The 25,848-nt window shown below is 38.6% G+C and overlaps 1 protein-coding gene across 4 annotated transcripts in view; it reads left to right on the plus strand.

Annotated features, from left to right (window-relative positions):
- The window catches only part of UNC13B (unc-13 homolog B), a 315,105-nt gene that overhangs the window by 114,993 nt on the left and 174,264 nt on the right, over positions 1–25,848 (plus strand). For all 4 annotated transcript variants that reach the window (XM_020977063.2, XM_020977069.2, XM_020977064.2 and 1 more), the window contains exons 6-7: positions 11,662–11,735; positions 16,376–16,433. In XM_020977063.2, coding sequence (XP_020832722.1) covers positions 11,662–11,735; positions 16,376–16,433 — 132 coding nt within the window. The remainder of the gene's footprint in view (positions 1–11,661; positions 11,736–16,375; positions 16,434–25,848) is intronic.

Consider the following 25,848-nt stretch of genomic DNA (forward strand, 5'->3'; position numbering starts at 1 on the left):
TCATAAATGTTTGTTAACCCTAGGAAAAAATCTCCAGGGTCAGATGGATTTACAAGTGAATTCTATCAAACATTTAAAGAACAATTAATTCCAGTACTCTGTAGACTATTTGGGAAAATAGGCAAAGGAGTCCCACCAGATTCTTTTTATGATACAAATATGGTATTGATCCCTAAACCAGGAAGAGCCAAAACAGAGAAAGAATATATAGACCAATTTCCCTAATGAATATGGATGGAAAAATTCTAAATAAAATATTAGCAAAAAGATTACAGCAACTCATAAAATCAGACCACAAAAATAATACACTATGACCAGGTAGGATTTATACCAGGAATACATGGCTGGTTCAATATTAGGAAAACTATAAGCATAATTGACCATATCAACAACAAAACTAACAGAAACCATATGATTATCTTAATAGATGCAGGAAAAGCTTTTGACAAAATACAACACATCCATGCCTATTAAAAAAACACTAGAAAGCATAGGAATAAATGGAGTCTTCTTTAAAATGAAAAGTAGCAGCTACCTAAAACCATCAGCAAGCAATATGTTTAATGGGGATGAGCTATAAGCATTTCTAATAAGATCAGGGGTGAAACAAGGATGTCCATTATCACCACTGTTATTCAATATGGTACTAGAAACATTAACTTTAGCAATAAGAGAAGAAGAATAAATTGAAGTAGTTAGAATAGGCAAAAAAGAAACAGTTATCACTCTGCTGATGATATGATGATGTACTTAGAGAATCCTATAGAATCACATAAAAAACTACTTGAGATACTTTAGTAATGTTGCAGGATATAAAATAAACCCCCATAAACAATCGGCATCTGTATATTACTAACAAAGCCCGATAGCAAGAGATAGAAAGAGAAATTCCATTTAAAGTTACTGTAGACATTATAAAATATTTGGGAGTCTACCTGCTAAAACAAACCCAGGAACTACATAAACACAATTACAAAACACTTCACACAAATAAAGTCAGATCTAAATAATTGGAAAAACATCAGTTGCTTGTGGGTAGGCCGAGCTAATATAATAAAAATGACAATTCTACCTAAATTAATTTACTTATTCAGTGCCATACCAATCAAATTACCAAAAATTATTTCATAGAGCTAGAAAAAATAATAACAAAATTCATCTGGAAGAACAAAATGTCCAGAATATCAAGGGAATTAATGAAAAGAAATGCAAGGGAAGGTGGCCTAGCCATACCAGATCTTAAATTGTATTATAAAGCAGCAGTCATCAAAACTACTTGGTACTGGCTGAGAAATAGAGTGGTAGATCAGTGGAATACATCAGTACACAAGACACGGTAGTCATTGACTATAATAATCTACTGTTTGATAAACCTAAAGACTCCACCTTCTGGGATAAGAACTCACTATGTGACAAAAACAGCTGAAAAACTGGAAAATACTATGGCAGAAACTAGGTATAGACCAACATCTTACACCTATACTAAAATGATATCAAAATAGGTACACAATTTAGATATAAAGGCTGATAGTATAAGCAAATTGGGAGGCCCAAGGAATAGTTCACCTGTCAGATTTATGGAGAATGGAAGAATTTGTGACCAAACAAGAGATAGAGAACATGAAGAAATGCAAAATGGATAATTTTGATTACATTAAATTGAAAAGTTTTTGCACAAACAGTGCAGCTGAGATTAGAAGAGAAGCAGAAAACTGGGAAAGAATTTTACAACCAGCATCTGATAAAGGCCTCATTTCTAAAAGAGAGAACTGGGTCAAATTTATAAGAATGCAAGTCATTCCCCAATTGATAAATGGTCAAAGGATATGAACGGGCGGTTTTCAGATGGAGAAATTAAAGCTATCTATAGTCATATGAAAAAATGCTCTAAATCACTATTGATTAGAGAAATGCAAATCAAAACAACTCTGAGGTACCACATCACACATATCAGATTGCTAACATAACAAAACAGGAAAATGATAAATATTGGAGAAGATATGGGAAAATTGGAACACTAATGCATTGTTGGAGGAGTTGTAAACTGATCCAACCATTCTGGAGAGCAATTTGGAACTGTGCCCAAAGGGTAGTCAAACTGTGCATATCCTTTGACTCAACAATACCACTTCTAAGTCTGTATCCCAAAGAGATCATACAAATGGGGAAAAGACACACATGGGCAAAAATATTTATAGCAGCTCTTTTTGTGGTGGCAAAGAATTGGAAATTGAGGGGATGCCCATCAGTTGGGGAATGGCTGAACAAGTTGTTGTATATGAATGTAATGGAATACTATTTTGCTATAAGAATTGATAAGCAGGCAGACTTACGAAAAACTTATATGAACTGATGCTGAGTGAAGTGAGCAGAACCAGGAGAACACTGTACACAGTAATAGTCACATTATTCAGTGACTAACTTTGATAGAGTTATCTCTTCTTAGCAATGCAAGGATCTAAGACAACTCCAAAAGATTCATGATGGAAAATGCTGTCTACGTAGAGAAAAAGAACTATGGAGTCTGAATGCAAATAGAAACATATTATTTGTTCTCTCTCCTTTTTTTTTTGGTTTCTTCTTCTTTGTGGTTTCTCCCATTGGTTCTAATTCATCTTTACAACATGACTAATGTGAAAATAGGTTTAATATGAATGTATATGTTGAGGCTATATCAATGTACATGCCATATTGGGGTGGAGGAGGGGAGAGATGGGGAGGAAATTTGGAACTCAAAATCTTATGGAAGTGAATATGAAAAATAAATAAATAAATACATTAAAAAATAAATGCTTGTTGATGACTTGAAGGAATATGGGTAAAACAGAAAATCTTGTGAGTGATTATTTCCCAAGTAATTCTGTAAGATATATATGACAAAGTCATAGAATCACAGGATCAAAGAGTTGATAAGAATATTAGAGGCCATTTTATGTACTTTTAGTAGCAGAGCTGGGACTATTACTCAGGCCTCCTGATCATGCCTGTCATTGATAAAATTAGAAATGCATTCCCACAAAAAGGAAATGTTTCAATAGACATGTGAAAAATATATTTATGAATAAGGAGTCTCAAAGGCAGATAAGCCCATGGTCTGCTTTGTGTTTAGAACTAGGTGCTTTGGACCGCTTTCCCTATTCTACTAAGCTCCTAGAATCAGCCTCAGTCAGCCTTCCCAGTCCAAAGACACATCTCTCATATCTAGCAATTACTTGACTCCATTGGCAGAGTTTCCAGTTCTTAAATCTATTGTTTTCTGCCTGGGCATCTATACTTTCTAGAGGAGCTAGTTGGTAATGTTATATTTGATTAGTAGGTGTTACCATCTAATGTAGAATCATGGAATATTAAGAGTTGGAATAGACATGAGAGCTCATTTAGTTCAGCTTCTCATTTTATAGATAAATAAACTAGGCCCCAAAAGGTGAATTGGGTTGTTTAAACTCAGTTTATCACATGTGCTGTGTACCTAGTAGGCACTTAATAAATATATATGTTTAAATTGAATTGAATTGCTGCTCAGACTGGGATTAGAATTCAAGTTCCTTGACTCCTAGTTCTTTCCACTACACCATTCTAAATTACAGCCTGAAAATTGCTTAAAATGTGAGGTGAATTTAGTACTTAGTGGCATTTGTTTCATCAGGTGCCCAAGGGCTCATTTCCTGGAACCCTTGATCATCTTGCCATAGAGTGCTTCAAATAAACATGAGAAAAAAGCTCATCATGAAGATAATTGTGGCTTACGAATCTACATCTTTTGCAGAAGTTAAAGAAGTAGAGAATTCCTACAAGGAATCTGACAAGATCCTCTAAAGTCTGGAGGATCCGAACCAATTCAGTATAAACCTTGACACTTAGTGATTTCAGTTCAAAGGTGTTAGGTATGGGGAGAATGACAGAAATGTTAGAGAATATAGTTTGGGGTTAGGAAATGAAAGAAGCTAAAGGCTTGTAGGTTATTCAGATGCTTCATGCCTGTATGGTATGAATCCTTTCTTCAAGAGCATGATGGGAAGTTGTTGGACATTGTAAGAATCAAACTATGTTAGAAAAAGTGGAATTTACTACAGATGTGAAATGACTAGTTCCTGACATGTGATTCATTTTTTAATCAGCTGCCTGTATGTAGTCAGACCACTGATTGCTTAGAGTGAGCCAGCATCAGTATTAAATTAGAAGAAAAGATGAATTGGATGATATAGTGGTTAGAGTGCTGGACTTGGAGGTAGGAAGACCTGAGTTTGAACCCAGCCGTAGACACTTACTAGCTCTTTGACCCTGGGCAAATCACTTAACCTGTCTCAGCCTTGGTTTCCTTGTATGTAAAATGGAGGTAATAATAGTAACTACCTCCCAGGGTTGTTTTGAGGATCAAATGAGATGATATTTATAAAACACTTAGCAAACCTTAAAGAGCTATATAAATGCTAGCTATTATGATGATGATGAGAAGGACACTATACACAATTAAAAGAGCTGTAACCTGGTCTATTTAAACAAGCTATTATCTCTGAAAAATAGGACATGAACAAAAGTAAAGACATAGTAAATATTACTATTTCTTCGAGAAGTTTATTGATTATAAAAGAATCACTAGAATAAGGACCAAATGGCCTAGAAACTGCACCTGCCAGCAAACCCTCATGCTCCTTAGGAAGTGGAGGGACAGCCAAAGGAAAACCAACTTAGCATCTATGTTCATGTGCATAATGTTGCAGAGGAGGGTAATATAAGACTATAAGAAGTTATCAACTCACAAAACATTGAAAAGAACTGGGAGATGGGGTGGGGAACAAATTAAAAATTTTTTAAAATTATTTTACTTTTAGTTTTCAACATTCATTTCCATAAGATTTTGAGTTTCAAATTTTATCTGCCTCCCTCCCCAAGATGGCATGCAATCTGATGTAGACTGTACATATGCATTCTTATCAAACATTTTCACATTAGTCATGTTGTAAAAAAGAATTAGAACAAATGGGAGGAACCACAAGAAAGAAGAAACAAAATAAAGCAAAACAGAAAAAGAAAGCAAATAGTATATTTTGATCTGCATTCAGACTCCATAGTTCTTTCTCTGGATGTGGATAGTGTTTTCCATCATGAATCTTTTGGAGTTGTCTTAGATCCTTGCATTGCTAAGAAGAGATAATAAGTCTACCAAAGTTAGTCATTGCACAGTGTGGCTGTTAACTGTGTACAGTGTTCTCCTGGTTCTGCTCACTTCACTCAGCATCAGTTCATTTTAGTCTTTCCAGGTTTTTCTGAAGTCTGCCTGCTCATCATTTCTTATAGCATAATAGTATTCCATTACATTTATATACCAGAACTTGTTCAGCCATTCCCCAATTGATGGGCATCCCCTCAATTTCCAGTTCTTTGCCACCACAAAAAGAACTTCTATAAATATTTTTGTCCATGTATGTCCTTTCCCCATTTGTATGATCTCTTTGGGATATAGACCTGTAGTGGTATTACTGGGTCAAAGGGTATGCTCAGTTTGATTACCCTTTGGGCATAGTTCCAAGTTGTTCTCCAGAATGACTCTTATCAGTTCACAACTTTACCAGTAGTGCATTAGTGTCCCAATTTTCCCACATCCCCTCCAAAACTTGTCATTTTCCTTTTCTGTCATATTAACCAATCCGGTAAGTGTGAAGTGGCACCTCAGAGAGTTGTTCTTTAAATTTCTTAAATTTAAAAAATTTTAAAATTTATATATAATTATATATAATTTCATATACATAATTTATAATTATATATTTATATATAAATTTAATTTGATTTTTCATTTTATAAAAAATTTAGAAATTTTTTCATCTTAAGCATTTCCATAGCATAATACATTAAAAAAAATGATTGTACATGAAACTGCAAATCTCCTATGCACAATTTGCTATTCCTTTCAAATATACAACAAAATTATCATGTAAATTTCTCCTATTCTAGAGAGGGTTACCATTAGACACAAACAGATAGGGGGCAGCTAGGTGGCGCAGTGGATAGAGCACCAGCCCTGAAGTCAGGAGGACCTGAGTTCAAATCCGGCCTCAGATCAAACACTTGACATGTACTAGCTGTGTGACCTTGGGCAAGTCACTTAACCCCGATTGCCTCACTAACCCCCCCCCAAAATAGATATATACACACACATACATATACATGTAAAATTATTCTGTACCTACTATGTCTTATACAATCTGCCTTCAGCTTAAGTTTTTAAACTTACTTCACACTATTTCCTTTCATGTATTCTGTACTCCACAACCTGCCTACTTATGGTTGCCTGAATTTGCTATGGGTTTCTGACCATGTTAGATGAGAGTTTTGAGGGACTAAATGGAGCTAGGAGGAGGAAAGGTTAATAGAGGAAACAAGTTTATAGAAAAGTTTAAAGCCAAAGAATAGATCTGAACTTAACTTGGCCTCCATCACCTTCTGGTGCAGTCTGACTGATAGCAGGATACTACCATGTTGATAGTTACTCAGATTCCCAACCTCAGGAATTATCCTTGACTTTTCCCTCTCTCTTATCCCCTACATCCAACCAGTTGCCAAGTCTTGTATGATTATGTTTCCATACTATTTCTTGTGTCCATCCTCTTCTGTCCAGTCACATAGCCTCAACCCTAGTTCATATCCTCACCATTTACCATTTGGAGTATTGCAATTGCCTCCTAATTAACATCCCAACATCAGTCTCTTCTTCTTCTTCTTTTTTTAATCTTTTAATACATCCACCACACAGCTGCCAAATGGATAGTCCTAAAACACAAATATGCCTACATTTTCAGTGTCTCCCTAGCTTTTGGGATAAAATACAAACTCCTCAGCCTAGCATTTAATATAGCTTCCACCTACCTTTTAAGTCTTATTCCAAATCATTCCCTTTTTTGATCTCTTCATTCTAGGCAAACTGGCCTTTTACCTGTTTGCCACATGCAACATTCCATTTTCTCCTTCTTTACGTCTCTGATCATTGTGTCTGAAACATACTTTCTTCTTATTACTGCCCCTTAGCCCTACATTCCTTCAAAGTTCAGGTGTTACCTCCTACTCTAGGCCTTTCCTGATTGCCCACAGGTTAGTGTAGTTTCTCAAATGAAATTACTTTGTATTTATTTATCTGACTATGTGTTGTAGCCCCTCTGTTTTGTAAGCTCTTTGTGGGCTAGGACTGATTTTGGTTTTGTTTGTTTTTGGTATCACTAGCACCTAAGCACAGTGCCCTAAGTATATGATAGTAGGTGTTTAAGAAGTTTTTGTTGAATAGAGAAATACCAGAAAGGAGATATTAGCCAAATAAATATCTTCCTAAACATACCATTAATATTTTCACATTAAAATGTTGCAGGCTTTTAAAGAAAATCCATACCTCTAACTCTTCTATTTTAATTTAATTCATATTAAAAATAAGCATGTTAGTAAGCTCCACGGGGAATTCTACCTTGCAAGGCACAGACAGATTCTATGACTGTGAAGGCAGTACTGTTTTACAAAAATATCACATTTTCTAACTAGCTGACCTATAAAGTTTCAAGAACTGAAAGTGGTCCAAGCCAAATTTTATCACAGTTATAGCTCTGGTTGAATCATCTTCAAGCTGAACTTTAAATGATGATTTTAACAGTTGCTCAAGAGCAGGATATAAAGAAGATGGAATTGTGAACTCAAAATGAATCCATGAGCTCAACTGGCTACAGTGATCAAAGGAAATGATATACAAAACTAAAGTGACCATTGCCTAATGCCCTGGAAGGGCCATTTAGACCTGGTATTGAGTGCAAGACACTCTGCCTCCCAAATAGCACAAATTAGAGCTTTTTAGTTACTTGTGGGGATGACTTAGGGATTTCCTAGATTGTTTTCTCAAATGAAGAAAAGATAGGCAGAGACTGGAGTGAAATTAGATAAGGGATAACCTCAGTAATAGGATCCTTAACTGGAAAGCAGTGTGGAGAAAAATTGCACAAAGGAACGGGATGCTTGGTATTGGCGTCTGGCAAAAATATCATTGAGGTGAGCTCTGCCAGTGACACAAGATTGCCCACTGGATGTGACTCCAGGGGAAAATAGGCACAGGTTGAAAGAATGGAATAAGTGCTTTAGAGACAGCTGGTAAGGCAATGGATAGAGCAGTAAGCCTCTCAGTACTTGCCAAATGCTGGGATACAAATAGAAAGGAGAAGACAATTCAAACCCCGAGGGAATTTACATCCTGACAAGAGGAAAACACAACACAGGTAGAGGAATGGTGGCAAGGGAGGGGTGTTTTGTTTTGGGCAGTTATGGGGATAGTCAGTGGAGATATAGGGAAGTATTTAGACATAGTAGATGTCAATGAAAGTTGATTGGATTTGGGTTCAAGAACTGGAAGGAGCGATGGGCTGATGGGTGAGAACTAAAGTGAAGCATGGTTGGGGACTGGCCCAGATATAAGTGCATAATAGAGGCAATCATCAATCAGCAGAGTGGGGCTCCTCCTCCTGAGAAAGGTTAGAGGGTAGAAAATTGGGGACTGGGGGTGAGTTAGTATGAAGATGGTTAACGAGGGAAAGGAAGGATGTCTGGAGCCAGGCCTAAACTAGATGTAGGGGAGATGCAGGACTGGAGCTCTGGAGAGCAACTGTGGCTAGATATATAGATTTAGATAGTGACCCCAAAGAGATGCTTATTAAAGTCATATGAATGAATGAGAAATCTCTTTGTAGAAAGATTTGAAAGTTGTCAACTTAGAACTCTTATAGGAAACAGAATCAATCAACTATGAAAAATCACAAGTATTTAAAATGAATCAGTTGGGGGTAGCTTGTATAATTTGAATTTGATTTTGATAAATTGTAGAGGTAAGAGTGTGCTATGTTTTTGATATCCTTAATTTTAATAAGAGGTGCAGTTTCAAAACACAGATAGCACATATATAGGAACTTCTGGGAAAATGCTCTCTGTGACATCTTCCTTCCATCCATGTGTGTGTTCATTAATACATCACAATCATTTCTGGATATTACCATCCTTCCTTCCCCCACCTAGGCTTTTCTTGTGACCAAATAACAAAACAAAACAAAACAAAAAACCTCATAGTTAGTTGTAGCTATTTGATACTGTGACCATATTTGATAACTTTTATAACATTCTACACCCATAGTTTTCCATATCCCTAATGAAAGAAATAAGGTACATGACTTCATCTCCTCTCTGGGGATGAGATTGTGGTTATAAACATGGAGTTCAGTTTCCTTGTTCCTTTAGTTTACGTTTCTGTAGTCACTGTGTATAATGTTTTCTTGATTCTGTTTTCTTTGCTTTGCATCAGTTTATTCAAGTCTTCTGTGTTTCTCTGAATTCCTTGTTTCTGGCAAATAATAGTATTCCATTACATTCATATTCCACATTTCAGTTGTTCCCTAGTTGATGAGCACCAACTTTCATTTCCAGTTCTTTGCTATTACAAGAGTGCTTTTATGATTATTTTGGCATATTTATTGTTCAGTTGTTTCTGACTCTTCATGACCCCATGGACCAACTGTCTGTGGGGTTTTCTTGGCAAAGATAGTAGAGTGATTTGCCATTTCTTTCTCTATTTTGACATGTACTGGACCTTTATTTTTGCCTTGCTCTGCTCCAGGTATATCCCTCATACTCCTATGCTATTTTCCTCTCCCTTCCCCTCTCCCTGTAGGATAAAAAATTATCTTAATAATCCTTATTTCCTTTTGCATACATCTTTATATTTAGTCATAAATATACATTTATTGAATGTTTGTCCCAGGAGGTATGTGCAGACTCTCTCCTGGATTAGTAATATAGGAGTAGGATATTGTACTAGGTTCTTAGAGAATGTCCCTTGACCTAATGGAACTTACATTTAAGCAGGCGTGTTAATGAAATTTCATCTCTTTTATGTAGTCAGACAGCTAGCATGTATCAAGTGCCTTCTATTTGCCAAACAGTGTGCTAAATGGCCAGGATACAGGCCTTCTCTCAAGGAGCTCACAGCATGCAGTCTCAGAGGGAAGGCTCTAAGGGATCGGGAAAGGCTTGTTGCAGAAGGTAGGATTTTAGCAGAGACTTGAAGAAAACCAGGAAGCAGAGATGAAGAAGGAGTGTAATCCAAGCACGTGGGACAGTCAGTTAAGTTGCCCAGAGTTAGGAGATGGAGTGTTGTGTGGGAGAAACAGCAAGGAGGTCAGTGTCACTAGATTCTAGAGGACAGTAAAACTGGAAAGGTAGAAATGAAGAGCATTCAAGGCCACAGATAAGATTTTGTACTTGATCCTGAAGGACAATTAGGAGTCACGGGAATTTAGAGGGGGGTTGTTGGCGGGGTGAGGAAAGCGGTGTGTTGGTGGTGACATAGTTAGACCCACAATATAGGAAGATCAGTTTCACAACTGAGTGAAGGAGGATTAGAGTAGGGAGAAACTTGAGACAGGGAGAACAACCAGAAGGCTGTTGCAGTAGTCTAGGTATGTAGTGTTAAGGGCCTGTGCCAGGCCAGGTGGGAGTGCTAGAGGAGAGAAGCGGTGTATATGGGAGGTGTGGTAAAGGTAAAATTGACAACAGATTGGATATGGAGAGAGACTAAGAGAGGGAGGAGTGAAGTGTAATGGTAATAATAATAATAGCTAACATTTATATAACACTTTAAGTTTTGCCAGTTATTTTACCTATATTCTCTCTTTTGATCCTCAACAACCCTGTGAAGTAGATGCTGTCATTATCCTCATTTTGCAGATGAGGAAATTGAGGCTGAGAGAGATTAAGAAACTCGTCTAGGGTCACACAACCAGGAAGTGTCTGACATTGGATTTGACCTGAATTTTCCTGTCTCCATCTTCAGTGTTGTCCCCATTATTACCATCTGTGTTAAAGGGAATGGATGAAATCTGAGCCAGCCTGAAAAGTTGCCGGGTTTGTTATTGAGCTTAGAAAATGTTTTCCCTAGTGTCGAAAAGATCTGATAGAAAGATCAGTGTGCTCTGGATCAGAACACCTGAGTTTCCAGTCCCAGCTTCATCACTCTTGGGCAATGTACTTAACTCTTTAGTCCTCAATTTCCTCATCTGTAAAATGAGAATGATAATACCTGCCCTGGCTACTTCACAGGGTTTTTTCCAAATTGTTATCAAATGGAATAATGGAACTGACAGGACTGTGTAGCTATAAAGCACTGTAGAAATGACAGCTCTTACTGCTATTAGACTGCTACCATTGCCAGAACTATGCCAAAGTCACTGATGGCAGAAAGGAAGTTTGTGCACTATTTTCAAAATGCACTCATTTTGTTATTTCTTCTTTGCAGTTGATTTTTGCCTTTTGATTGAAAGAGGGACCAGTTTAATTATCTCCAAAGCTGACTCAATCTATTTAGCACCTCTGTGTTCTGTCTTTGTGGTGCTGAATGTATTGGTCACAATTTAAAAAAATGTTGAAAACAATAAAAAATTACCTATGTTATAAACTATGAGAGATGTAAAAACTAAATCAAATCATTAAACTTTTTTAACCTAAGCCAACCAGTCATGAGTTTTGTTTGTTTGTTTTTTATTCCAAGATCTAAACTCTCTAGAATGGGAATTTGTTGGGCCTGTTTTGACTTCAAGTGATAGAATGAACTAGGTTTTAATGTGTTTTTTTTTTTTTTGTGTGTGATAGATATTCCAGAAGAAGAAGCCAGATACTGGACCCACAAACTGGAACAAATCAATGCTCTGGAGACTGACAATGAGGTAGGGGCTATCTTTTCTGTAGTATCAAGAGGGATTGAAACACCTCTGGAGAGCCTATATAATGTAGCTGGGGTCCTGGTATTGACTAGATAGTGACTGACGGCTTGAGGACGGCTGGTCTTCTGGTGACCAGAATGCTTCTGACCAATAGGAAAAACCAAAATATCGAGTGAATATTCTTGAATGGTAGTGTGGATCCAAGCTGTTGGGAGATGGGGAGGCCATAGAGAGAAGAGACCTGACCCCGAAGGTTTGGAAGTTGTTCAGAGTGAAAAATGTAATAAGGATAAGTATGACTCCTTGTCTGTCAAAGGGAAGTAGTGTGGAGAATGGGCATGACTCTCCAGTTACAGGGGCTGGGGAAGGTGAGGAAAAGGAGAGACAGTGGAGAGGGCAGGAACTGCTCCTAGCTGCCAGAAAAGGAGATACAGAGTAGTATGCTATCTTTAGTTGAACTGTTGAGCAGAGATTCAATTAGCAGTTATTAAATGCTTACTATGTGCTAGGCATTTTCATAAATATTAAGGACACAAATAAAAAGTGAAAACGGCCAGCTTTTATTCTAAAAGGGAAGACAATGTGTACACATATAGTTATATATGTGACATATACCAAGTAGATAAAAGTAACTCCAGAGGCAGTAGCAGATAAAGAGCCTGGAAGGGCATCCTGCAGAAGATGGTACTTGGGCTGAGTCTTGAAGGAGGGATTATAAGGAGTTGAATGTAAGCTGGGCAAAGGCACGGAGGTGGAAGGTGGACTGTTGTGTGTGAGGAATAGCAAGTATGACTGACTTCTAGAGTACATGGAGGAGAGTAATGTGTGAGAAGACTAGAAAGAAAAGGACCAGGTTGTGAACTTTAAATGCTGAGCAAAGGACTTTACATTGAATTCTAGAGATCGTAAGGAACCACTGGCCTTTATTGCGTGGCAAGGTAACATAGTCTGATCTATGCTTTAAGGAAATCATTTTGGTCACCATGTGGAGAATGTATTGGCATGGAAAGAGACTTGAGAAGCGGGGAGAACAAACTGAAGGCTATTGATCAGTGCAGAGATGATGAGGGCCTGAACTGGAGGACATGTGACTGTGTGAATAGAGAGAAGGAAGAACATTTGAGAGATGAAGTGGAGACAGAAACAAAAAGATTAGGCAACCGACAGAACAATTGGGGTAAGAGTGAGAAGCTGAGTATGACCCCAAAGTAGGGTACCTAGATGGGAGAATGGTGGTGCCCTTGATAGTAACAAGCAAATGCTGAAAAAGGCTCAGGTTTTGGAAGAAAACGTTGTTTTGTTTTGGATATGTTGAGATGCTTACAGGACAATTCAATTTGGAACATCCAGTAGGTAGTCAGTGGTGTGGGACTGGAAGTCAGGAGAGAGCTTGTAGGTTTCAATGTATAGATTTGAGAGTGATCTGCATAGAGATACAATTAAACCCATGGGAGCTGATGGGATCATCTAGTGAGAGAATGTAAAGGGAAATGAAAGTGGTCCCAGGACAGAGATTTGGGGAATGCTCACAATTATAGGACATGACATGCATGAAGATCCAGCAAAGGAGATTAAGAAGGTGGTTGTTTGTCCTTCATTCTAGAAGAGGACCAATGACATCAGGAGGGTGATGTCTTGACTTGTAAGTGAATTAGATTTAAGTGAGGCAGAGCTGAAAAAAGCCATCAGCCTCACTCTCTCCTCCAGAGTCATTGGAGTTCAGTGGCAAGACATAGGCCAAGATGACTGGCGATAACCCTGGATGTAGTGGGAGACCTTGGCCTAAGAAGGAGGAATCAGACAGATAGGAAGAGGATTAAGAAAACAATGTCACAAAAACCCATGTTGAGAGAGAATCCAACAGAAAATGTAGCTGACAGTGTTAAATAATGTGGAGGTCCGCAGGGATAAGAATTGAGGGGAAAAAAACCATTAGATTTGACTATTAACAGATAAAGGGAAACTTTGGAGAGAGTATTTTCAGTTGAATAATGAACTTCAGAGCCAGACTGCAGAGGTTTACAAAAGAGTGAACAGCATAGGCTTCCCTGCTCCCCTCCCTGCAGAGATGATCTTTGGATTCTTTCAGCTGGCATCTTGTTTTCTTAGTTAAGAAGTTCTGTGCAAGTTTTCTTGTATTTCTTGCATTATGGTCTTCAGGTTTTTGACTTTTAATGATCTTCAGGGAGATCTATGATCCTTAAGCTGTCTTTGAAATCAATATGTTTCGCTTGTATAGAGAATGTATCTCCTAATGCCTTTTCCTTTTGATTCTCTTCTTCCAGATTGTCTTTCATTTCCCCTGATTTTTATCTCTGTAGAAATAAACCTGGAGAGCTTACAGGCCTTTCTCCCTAGGTTAGAACGAATGCTATGTGGGGGTTTCCCAATAACTAAAGTCACATTCTTTAACACTAACCAAGTTTACAAGGCTCCTCTATTGAGTGATAAACTTAGTCACTTGTTTTGGCTATAAGATTTTGGGGCAAGTGAAATGTCTTTGTGGTACCACTGTGCTTTTGCTGCCAGTCTTCACAAGGGAGGATAAGTGCTGTATGTTGCCATCAAATACAATACTATCTATCTTTCTGGTCCTGCAGTCTCCTCTAATTCAGGTAGGATCTATCTGAGCCCTTTATAACTCTGTAAAAGTCTTCTGGAACTCCTACCTTGAAAGCCAAATTTCCATGGTCTAAAGTGCTTCCTATGTGGCAGTTCTTATGAACTGCCTGCATATGGACCAATAAGAAGTGGGGACAAGATAGTCCTTCGTAAGTGCTTAATAAATAATATTGAAGCCTTAGAACTCTCTTTCACCTCTCAGGCTCAAAGCTGATGTTCCAGCTTTAAGTGGTGGATGGTAAAGACCTTTCCATTACTAGAACAACTTTTGGCTTTTATGTTATTATTCTGGGCTCAAAGTTACTTGTCTGATTGTACCCGGGAGAGTAGGAAGTACTGAAAGTAGGCCTCAAGTAGGGAGTGGCAGAGGACAACCTCCCCTGGAGGGATTGTTGGCATCTTATCCAACCCAATAAACATTTATTAATATAATTTGCCATGACTAACACTGGACTAAACTATATTGAGCCTCAGGGCATTATGTCAGGCACATATGTTATCTGGAATGGGTCATTAGGTTTGTCTTCAGGAGCTTTTCATAGTTGAGGCAAAACAGTTTTACTGATACTTTCATGTAGTGTGATTTTAAAATGTCATTGGCCTCTGACCATTGCTTTCTGAAAGAAAGAAGAAAGAACCTTCCCTTTTGCAGAAATACAGGTCTAATGATTAATTGAGCATTGTATAATCTGATCTTAACCTACTTCTCTGACCATAGTTCCCTTCCTCATTTCCAGCTAAACTGGTCACCCCACTATTTCCTGAGATGTGATGCCTTTGATTAATCCATTCTTTCCTGATACTCTCTCTCTCTTGTCCCTTCTGCTTCTTCAGATCCTACCCATTCTCTGGGGTTTTTTTTAGGCAGTTGGGGTTAAGCGACTTGCCCAGAGTCATACAGCTAGTAAGTGTCAAGTGTTAGTCTGAGGTCTGATTTGAACTCAGGTCCTCCTGACTTCAGGGCTGGTGCTCTATCCACTGCGCCACCTAGCTGCCCCCTACCCATTCATCCAGGGTCAGCTCAAGCCCCTTTCTTGTGAAATTTTCTCTGATCTCTCCTGTTCTTGGGTTTTTTTTTCTTTCCTTGGCACTTTTAACTTTTGTCTGTACCATTCACTTGACAATAAGTGTGAACCACCTTGTGACACTTTTTTTTTTGTCATGAGTTCTTAGTTGATTTGTGTGCTGTTGTTTAGCTCTTCAGGAGTTTATCTTACTTTTCCACTGAGATCTATAAAGCTCCCTGCTGGCAGGGGCCTTCTCTTAAACTCCTTTGTAGAAGAGTACCTAGCACAGGGCTTGGGCAGAGAAGGTACTCAGTGAAAGCTTGTGGAATGACCATTAGGTGATAAGAGGCTGTCAGATTGGTTCCTCAGCAATAGCCACCTGATTAATGTCCAGCTATTTATGCTTAAAAGACATCCAAGCTCAGCCTGGTCCATAAATAGCCTCTAGCTGGGCACCTGGTGAATCATCTAAGGTAAAATGGGTGGCCACTTGTTTTTGCCACATTGTACCTCCAGGAGGAGGCTCTCAGTGTCCCTGGGAGCTTCTCTGTTTGGTGGGAAACCGTGCTGTCCACACTGAGGTCCTGCTTCACTTGGAGACCTCGAGAGGAGAACCTTGTCACCAGAACCAGAAAATCTGCTTTCCTCCTGCTGTGTGTGCACCTTGTACAGTGACCAGGGGAGAAGGAGATTGTGAAGGGAACATGCTGCTCTCCTGTCCTCTTTGGCTCAGCCTTTCCACTTGTGTATAGACAAGGCCAAACATTTCACTTGGGCTATCTCATTGGGAATGTGTCAGCTTGCTATAGGACCTAGGCAGGGAAAAAACCTGACAGTCTGTTCTTTGCATGAGATGTTCTCCCTAAGAGGGGAATGAGAACGTTCTATTTCATTTCAATGCTGGACTGTGCCTTAAGTGAATACTTAACATTTTAATAAGTAGCTGTGATTTCTTTTTGTGTATCTCATTTGTTGGGCCTCTTACATGATGTGTTTTTCTTCCTCTGCCTCTAGTATTCCTTCCAAGAAGAAAGCCAGAAGAAGCTACTGCCCATTGCTGCCACCCAGTGTTGTAAGTGAGAAATTCTGTTTTCTCTAAATCATTTTCCCCTACCCTTGCTTTCACTTCCCTGGATCTCTGAAATGAGCAAATACATTTGTTGGGAGGGGTTGGGGTGGGTAGTAGACCAGCAGAAATTTCATTTTGCACACCTGTACTCACCTGTTGGCATTGATATCTCTGGGAGGATAGGTTATTAGCCAGGGAATAATAACCCTGCAGGGAATGATTGCACCCCTTTGGGCCTATGACCTGAAGGCTTTGTTAAGTTGGAGGTCAAGCTCAAGTTGCCCTCAGTCCTACTCTTCTTTCTCCTGCTCTGTTCATTCCCATAGCAGAGCTGTGTAATGGCCTATGAGCTTCTTGATTTTGCAGGGTTGGGGAGGGAAGTAGCAAAATCACATTTAAAGCATGCTGTCTATTAGGATGGTGTTATAATTATAAGTAGGCTAGTTTGGAGACTTGTAAATGGTGGTGTTTTTGTGGTCATGGTGATGATACTGATTTTTTTTAAGGGATACCATGAAAAGCTTCTCAAATGACTCCTTCGGCCTTGGTGAATTTTTGCCATATGCAGGATTTAGGCAGTCTCCTACTGTTTCTTTTGAATAGGTGAGGGGAGCTTATCCTTATCATCCCTTCACTGAGCTCTTTTCCTGGGAAGGATTTTGCATTATTTTTTGATGAGGACAACAGTGTCAGGACTGGAAGGGACCTCAGATGTCATTTAGTCCTATGGCTACGGAATATGTCTTAGGCTGTCAATTGGTCCCTCATTCATTTTAACTGTCTTTATTAGGAGAGAATGCTTTATTAGGAAGGGAGTGGTACTGGGAAGTAGCTGTTTAAAAAAAAAACCCAAACCAATTTAAAAAAATTATTTGGTTCAACCTACCCCTGATTAGGATTCCCTTCTATATAAGTCAGTTCATTTCATCAAGCATATGTTAATAGCCAGCTGTAATGTGATGTTAGGGGCACAGTTGCCAAAGTTGGAGAACCAGGCCATTTTTGTGATCCATTCTTGAGGAGAGAGACGGACAGACAGACAAGCAAGCTCAACAAGGGTGATTTTGATTAGCTGATTAAGATCAAGTACAAAGCAAACTGATATGGGTGGGGCTGTCCGCAGTTGAGAATTTGTTGTTGTCCTTTAGTCATGTCAGATTCTTGGCAAAGATACCAGACTGGTTTGCCATGTCCTTCTCCATTGTATCTCCATTTTACAGAAGAGAAACTGAGGTAAATGGGTGTTAAGTAATTTGCCCATGGTCATACAGCCAGTATCTGAGGCTGGATTTGAACTTGGATCTTCCTGACTTCAGGCCAGTGCTCTGTCCACTGCATCACCTAGCTGCCCCACAATTGAGAATAGTCAAAGCCTATTGATATTAACAGTGTCTTTGTGGCTGCAGACCTTTTGAAGGTGCTAAGAGGTTCTTTTTGTTCTGATCTTCCTGGTGCATATGGAAGCTGGACTCTAATACCTGGCTGAGTTCTGACACTCTCAGTGGAAATTGGTTAAGGAAAAGGCTCTTGGGAATGGATGGTGAGGTACTGGCTTACATTCACCTTACAGAGATCTTCCCAGGTGTGATGTGGTTTTAAAAAAAGTGGTGTCGTGGGGTGGGGGCAGGGGGGTAGATAAACAATCCCAGAAATTATTTTTCCCCTTCTTCCTTTCCAGGGAAGTCCCCTTTGGAAATGATCTTGTTTGGTTAGAACAAATGGAGATTGGGTGATCTGTGTGTTTGTGTTTGCCATTGACATCGACACTGAGGGGAGGGGTCAGTTTAAACACTGGCTTCAGTCCTTGTTTAAACTTAAACATAGCACTTTATATCTCACTTTCTAATAGTCCTTCCCATCTGTAGCCATGTTGGGTGTGGCTTAGAGTGTTCTCTCTTAATGATATCACTGATGTCAATATGTTAGCTCCTGACAGTCCATGTTTGCATATCCTCATTTTTAATAAGGGCGTAAATGATATCTGCTCCAGAGCTAGAATAAATCTTAAGTGGTCATTTTATCCAGCCCCCTCATTTACAGAGAAAGAAACAGTCACTGAAAGGTTAAGTGGCTTGTCTGTGGTTATAGAGGTAGTTAAGAGGCAAAGCTGGGATTTTAACTATGGTTCTCTCACTACAAATACAGCACATTTTCCATTATACCTAATACTCATTCCCTGTCTGCCACTCTCAGGAACTGCTCCTAGGCACCTCCTGTAGGATTATAGGTCCTTCGTGAAGACAGAAACTAGTTTACAAAGAGCTTTGGTTCTGTTCTGTTTTAGTTTTGTTTTCCAAAAATGATGAGCATGGACAAAGATGGTGGGGCGTATTTGTATTTGTGTAATATAAGGGTATGTAAGTCTTCCTCTTTTTACCCCTCTTTCATTATCTCCCTTTATTTTTGACCCCAAATCATTGTCTTCTCTCTATCAAAAAATAGATTTAGGCTCCAGTTGCCCTTGTTGTATAACGCTGTGGAAGCATTACTGCATTGCTCTGTTTAAGCTTGTACTATTAGCCTAAGAAATTCAGACTCACTAACGTATGAATTTGGCTGGTGAGTTACCAAATGGAGATGGCCACAGAAGCATTGGTACGTGGCATTCAAGGTTCACTGAGACTGCTTCTCCCTATATTCTAGCTAGCCCCTTGCTGTTGGTCTAATGTAATTCCAACTCTGCTCTAAGGTGAAGAAGGAAAAACATTCTCTCCATATATCCCAGGCAGAATGGACAAATAAAGTCAGATTTCTTTAGTCAGGTGCACCATGTTGAAAGAATAGGTCAAGATAAAATTGTAGCCTTGGCTTTGTTTATGTTCCCTGCTTCCATTCCCCACTACCTAACCATTCTTTAACCAACAATAATTTAATTTCTGTCCCACCATTCTTCTGAAATTGCTCTCTGCAAGGTTATTAATGACTTTCTAATTACCAAATCCAATGACTTTTTCTTAATCTTCATCCCTCTCCTTACAACATTTGCCACTGTCAACTCTACATTACATGAAACTTGCTTAGGTTTCCATGAATACTGAAGCTCTTCCTAGTTCTCTATCGATATCTTGTACTCTTCCTTCTCTGTTTCCTTCACAGCCTTTATTTTCCCCACTAGCAAATGTGGTTATTCTCAGCCACCAGTCAACCAACAAGCGTTTTATTAAATGCCTACTCTGTCAGGTATTGTGCTAAAGATACTAAGACCAAAAGAAAAAAATATTCCCTGGGGCAAATCACTTCACTACTTTATAAAATTCACAGTTTGACTAAGAGATTATTTTTCTTTTTTTGGGGGGGGGCAGCCTAGGAGATTTTTAAGATCTCTCCAAACTCTAATATTCTGTTTCTATGCTTATAATTTTCAACTGTCTGCTAGATATTTGTCCTTGGACATTTCAACATTCCTTCTAATATAACATATCTAAAACAGAATTCATCTTCTCCCTCTAAAATTGGCTTTTGGGGCAGCTAGGTGGTGCAGTGGATAGAGCACTGGCCCTGAAGTCAAGAGTACCTGAGTTCAAATCTGGTCTCAGACCAAACACTTGACACATACTAGCTGTATGACCCTGGGCAAGTCACTTAACCCCAATTGCCTAAAACCAAAAAAAATAAAATAAATGAATAAATAAACAAATAAAATTGGCTTTCTCCTCTAGATAGCTGAATTGTAATTAATGGTCAGTGGTATTTTCATTCTCCCAGTAACCCAGGCTCAAAACTAAGAATAATGTTTGACCTCTCTCTCTTTTGCTTGTTACATTAGTGACTCACTAAATTAATTCTTCCCTCATAATATGTCTCACATATTACCTCCCTTTGTATTTCTAGTGCTATTGTTCTAGCCCAGGACCATATCACCTCACATTTAAATTACTACAATGGTCTTCCAAACCATCTCCCTGCTTCCTGTTGTTCCTACATCTAGGCCATCTTGTATATCACCACCAGTTTATTCAACAAATAATTTGCCAAGTGTCTACTATGTACATCGTACTAAGTACTGATGTGCCACTTCTTTGTTCAGAAAGTTTCAATGCCTTGCTATTATTTATAAAATAAAGTCCACATTCCTTAGTTAGGCATTCAAGACCTTCCATCATATGGACCCAATTGACCTTTCCAATCAATCTCCCAAATCCAATCCATTGCCCAAACCACCTTCTTCATTCAGACAAGCTTGTTATTCCCAAACATGCTATCCTTTTTTCAGTTTCCCTTTCCTCCATCATCTTTTTTTATCTGATTCCTATCTGTCCTTCAAAGCTAAGCTCAGATGAATCTCTATGATGCATGTCTTTCCTAATTACTTTAGCCAGCTTACAGGGATCAATCTCTGACTTCCTTCCTATAAGACTTATTAACAACAACACTCATGTGGCATGTACACGTTTCCTTGTTTTCTTATTTATATTTTTATTTATATGTGATGTCCCAACTGAACTGTAAGCTCCAGATCATATACCATGGCTTAGAATTTTTGTACCTTCTGCTATTGTGTCATTTGCATAGTTGATTGATAGAAATGAGAGCCATAACTCCATGATGAACAGGCAAGAGGAAAAATGTTTTGTTAGCCTGTTTCATGACTATTCATGTTCATAACAGTAATGAAAAATTGGTATAGATTGTGATGAGATCATTCAGCTATTAGGCCTTTTTATATGCTTTTTTGCTAGTATTTAACCCAAGGCAATTTATTTTCAGGATTAGTATTAGTGAGGAGGTTAGAAATCTAAATCTATGATTGTATTTTATCTTTGGTTCTCATCCGTCCTCTGTGACCTCCCCCTTGGTCCCCTTTATGCTTCATCTTGCCCTCCTGTCTTTGTCTCCAGAAAGCCAGCTCCCCTCTCCCCTTTTCTTTATAGAATCAAAAAGGCTTTGATCAAGCACCTCTCTGTACTTGGTGCTTTGATTGGCACTGAGCAAAAAGCAAGTTAGATCTAGGAATTGGCAGTTTTTGAGTAGGCAAACCTGCTACAGTCAGACTTAAAAGGTTATATAATATAGACAGTTAAATAAATCCTGAGTCAGAATCAAAACTAAATGATTTATATTACAAGTAGCTGCTTAGAACATTTTGGAAGGTGAAGAAAGGAGTCACAGGAGTTGCACAATGAGACAAAATGGAATTAGAGAATTGGCTCTTTTCTAGTTCACTGGGGGAAGCATTCTTGGAGATGATTTTTCTGGAACTGCTTGAATGGAGGAAAGAAAGGGAAACAGGGAAGGTTCGAAGGTGTAGGATATTCGGATGAAGCTGATGTGTTTGGGGGAAGGGGGATGACATTAAGAGACCTTAGGGCCCTGGGGAAGAGTAAGAATGTGGGTAGTAATCTGTTTGGAGAATAATAATTCTACTTGAATGAATGAATAAAGCAGTATTTAGCACTCACTAAGTACCACACACTGTGCTAAATTCTGGGGATACAAATGCAAAAGACAGACCAGCCCTACCTTCTAAAAGAGAAGACAAGATTATTATTAATATTAATAAATAATAGCACTGTAAGATTTGCTAAGAGCTAAGGTATCACAGATGATCCATATAACAATCTATACGACAGTAAGTGCTATTATTATTCCCATTTTTGAGAAAATTGAGATTGAGAGGTTAAGAGAACTTGCCCATGGTCACACAGCATCTGAGTTGGTTTATGAACTTAGGCCTTCCTGGTTCCAAGTCTAACACTCTATCCTCTGTGTTACATGGGTGCCTCATAGTGGCCAGGAAAAGGTGAAGTCATAGGGTTGGTGGGTGAAGCCCAAGGGTGTAAACAGTTGGCACTCTCATTTCAGGAACAGTGGTAGTCTTTATTTGACTATTTGGCTCTGGATCACCTAGAGGTAAGATGAGCTCAGTTTCTAGAGTAAGCCCTGTTATCTTGTCTCCCCGGCTTCAAATAGATTGACTCTTTCCCACTGCCACCCCCTCCTTCAGCCAGTGGTCAAATCTTAGTTGTGATAAAGACGTGCATGTACTCCAGATGGCTTTGGATTCTGTTACAATTAGAGGTTTGGCCAAGGTTTATTTTGCTTCATTTTTTAAGTAGGTCTGTTCAGGCAAAGACTTGATGCACATTGTTCAATCTGTCATTGTCTGTCAGAGAGTCATGGGAATGCAGGGTCAGGCCAGAAAGTGCTCCAAATTTTTACTGTAATTTTGGCAAATAGATTTTGGCCCCGTATTGGACCTTTAAGAACTTGCAACTCTAACTGGTTGAAGTTGCATTCATGGATTTTGTCAGCTCTCCAAATCTGGTAAATTAGCTCTGCTGTGCATAGCTTGCAGGAGAAGAAAGCACTGGGGTGGTTCTGAGAGAATTCCTTCTGAGTGTATGGGTTCTTTCCTGAGAGCCCGGCAGGTGGTGTATTGCTGTCTTTTCATCAGCCAGGCTGTGAAGCTTGCAGAGATGCCAAAGGGCTGACAAAAGTCTGCTTTGTTCTCCTTCTTCAAAGCCTTGAGTTTTATTGTTGCTTCTGAACAATTTGTCAAATCAAATGTCAGATTCCATCAGTTGGGTTAGTAGGTGATGTTGCACATTTTCTCAAATTGCTCCTGGCAATGACGAGTTCCATCATAATCAGTGAGTCCCTTTGCCCCCTTTCATCCTGCCAGCCACGTCCACCTCTAAGACATATCTGGGCAAGGGCAGAGGTTTCCTTCCATGCAAGTGATTTTGCCTCTTTTTTTTTTAAATTTTAAGGAAAGTGGCTATTCTTCAGGAGAGCTATCACCACTTCTGTCGTAAACTGGGTACCTGAAATTTCTAGATTTTTTTTAGGGATTTGGAAGACAAGGAAAATCTAGATGGAAAATAAGATTTTTATTTTTAAAATCCACACGTCATCTCATACTTAGTTATTAATTTTGACCTTTTAGTCAAGCATATCTTTGACTAAGAAGGCTGACAAGTAAGAAAATTGGCTGATCTGAGTTTCCATTTCTTTTATTTCTCTAGTCCATCCTTTGGTAGAGATGAAATACTCATTGAGATTATCAAAGGCAGGTAGTAGAAAGGAGGAGATAAAACAGATTCTATGGCTAGAATCCATAAACTAGATCTACTCCTGAATAGTTGGAAACCTGCTGCAATTGAATAAAAATTCTATTTTTGGTTGGTTGAAGGAATAGTTTCAGTATTTGAGCTATTGTCACAATGAACTCATCTTTCTTAATTAAAGACATTCAGGCTAAATAATCCCAATTCCTTTCATTTTTTTTGTCTGTTTTTCAACCATGTGATCTTTTTCATTGTTTTTATTGGAACTTTTTCCACATTCTTTGTGTTTGGAATTATGGTATTTCAACCTAGACACTGGGCCTTTATTATCAAGTACTAATTAGTTTCTAGGGACCCAAGTTATACAGTATTCCAGTTTTGGAAATTACACAGCTAGTAACAACATTGTACTTTTTTTTGGTTTTAATATAAATTTATTTATTTTTAGTTTTCAACATTCACTTCCACAGGTTTTTGAGTTCCAAATTTTCACCCCATCTCCCCCCTCCTCCCACCCCAAGATAGCATGCATTCTGAATATCCCTTCCCCATGTCTGTCCTCTCCTCTATCTCTCTCCCCTTCTCTTATTCCCTTCCCCTTCTATTTTCCTGTAGGGCAGGATAGACTTCTGTACCCCATTTCCTGTATTTCTTATTTCCCAGTAGCATGTGAAAACATTTTTTTAAAACATATGTTTTTAAAACTTTAGGTTTCAAATTTTCTCTCTTCCTCCCTCCCCACCCACCTCGTTGAAAACGCAAGCAACTCAATATAGGTTGTACATGTGCAGTTATGCAAAACACGTCCATAGTGGACAGCACAACATTGTACTTTTCTTGTGACACATGTACTGTGAACTTCTAACTCTTGCTTGATTCAATTTTTTTTGAAAACCTACAAGTATCATTGTAATTTGTGACATAAAAGCATCAATGACCTCAGTTTTCATTTGTTTCTAATACAGTGCCAGAATATTTCTACAACTCTATAATAAAAATATGTTTTATTGTGTCTCCTATGAATGAAAAGTTTGGCAGTAGGAGGTTGTGAGCTGAAATGTCCTGAAGGTGCTCTCATTTTGTCTGAAATTTTAATATCTCTTTGGATGTGCCTCAAATCTCTCCTTACTTTAGTCCATCGTCTACTGAGTTGCCAAAAGGGATCTTTCTAAAGAGAAGACCTGTGGTCAGGTCTCCAGGATCAATAGGAAATTCTTTCCCTCCCTCCCTTCTTTCCTTCCTTCCTTAGTCCTTTCCTCCCTCCCTCCTTCCTGTCCTTCCCTCCTTTCCTTCCTTCTTTCTTTCCTTCCCCTACTTCTCCTTCCTTCCCTCTTATGTATTAACCCTGGGCCTCAATTAGTGTTGTTAATTGGCTACTGCCTGGAATTTTACCCTAAAGGCCACTGGATTTTAAAGGATAAAATCAAATCTTCCCAGAAACCCTAGAAACATAATTAGCTTAGCTGAGGAGTGTAGTTGGTAGAAGCTGCTGGAAGGTGGCATTCTTTTTCTTCTGGTGGGAAATTCTCCCATTTCTATGGAGCCTGTGGATTTGCAATAATTAAGGTTTTTAGACACCTGGTCAGACCACAGTGATTGAGTTTGGCAGTAAATGGAATCCTGTCAGTCAGATTTTTAAGGGATTTCCAAGAGCTAGTTAGGTTGCTCGTTTTTATCTTTTAAGAAAAATGAAAGACTGTTTAGTGATAAAGTAACATAAGCTCAGTGGAAGAACTACCACACATCTCTAGATTTCTTTTCTGAATCTTTGAGATTTGAGAAGAACAATAAAAGGAAAGCATATATGGCAGGTCCTAGATAAAAATGACATGTCAGTGCCCAGTCTTTCAGTTCTGTCTTCCCAAAGGCCTATTCCTAGTTTCACTTTATTCTTTTTTTTTTTCTTTTCCACTGTTACATCAAGGAATAGGATAGGGGTAGGGATAGAGTACTATAGAAGAATTAGGTAACTTGATCTGTGTCCCCTCAAGGAGCTTCCAGCCCAGTTATGGAAAGAGTGCAATGACTGAAAAGTGTTTGTAATTATTTCACCATTTTGTATCATGTTTTGAGCTGTTACCCCCAGAAGACAGCTATATTAGTCTGAGCTATTAAACAGAGCTATATATTATTTCCCATTTAGATATCTGGGAGGAGTTGTTTTTGTTTTGTCTTTATTGTATCAAACAATATTTTATAACAATTTAACTATTATATTAACTATTATGTGGGGGGTAAAACAACTCCAGCAATTTGATCTTCATATTTCATGACTCATTTTGAATATTACTATATTGGTATGAATATAGGTGTCCCCCAAATATAGGCCCCACCCTTAAAATGATTACATACATATACATTTTTTTTTGTCAGCCAAAGACAAGGTTTATTAGAATATCTGCCATATTAGG

Source organism: Phascolarctos cinereus, unplaced genomic scaffold, assembly GCF_003287225.1.
Source record: "Phascolarctos cinereus isolate Bilbo 61053 unplaced genomic scaffold, phaCin_HiC Scaffold_4;HRSCAF=312, whole genome shotgun sequence".
NCBI lineage: Eukaryota > Metazoa > Chordata > Mammalia > Diprotodontia > Phascolarctidae > Phascolarctos > Phascolarctos cinereus.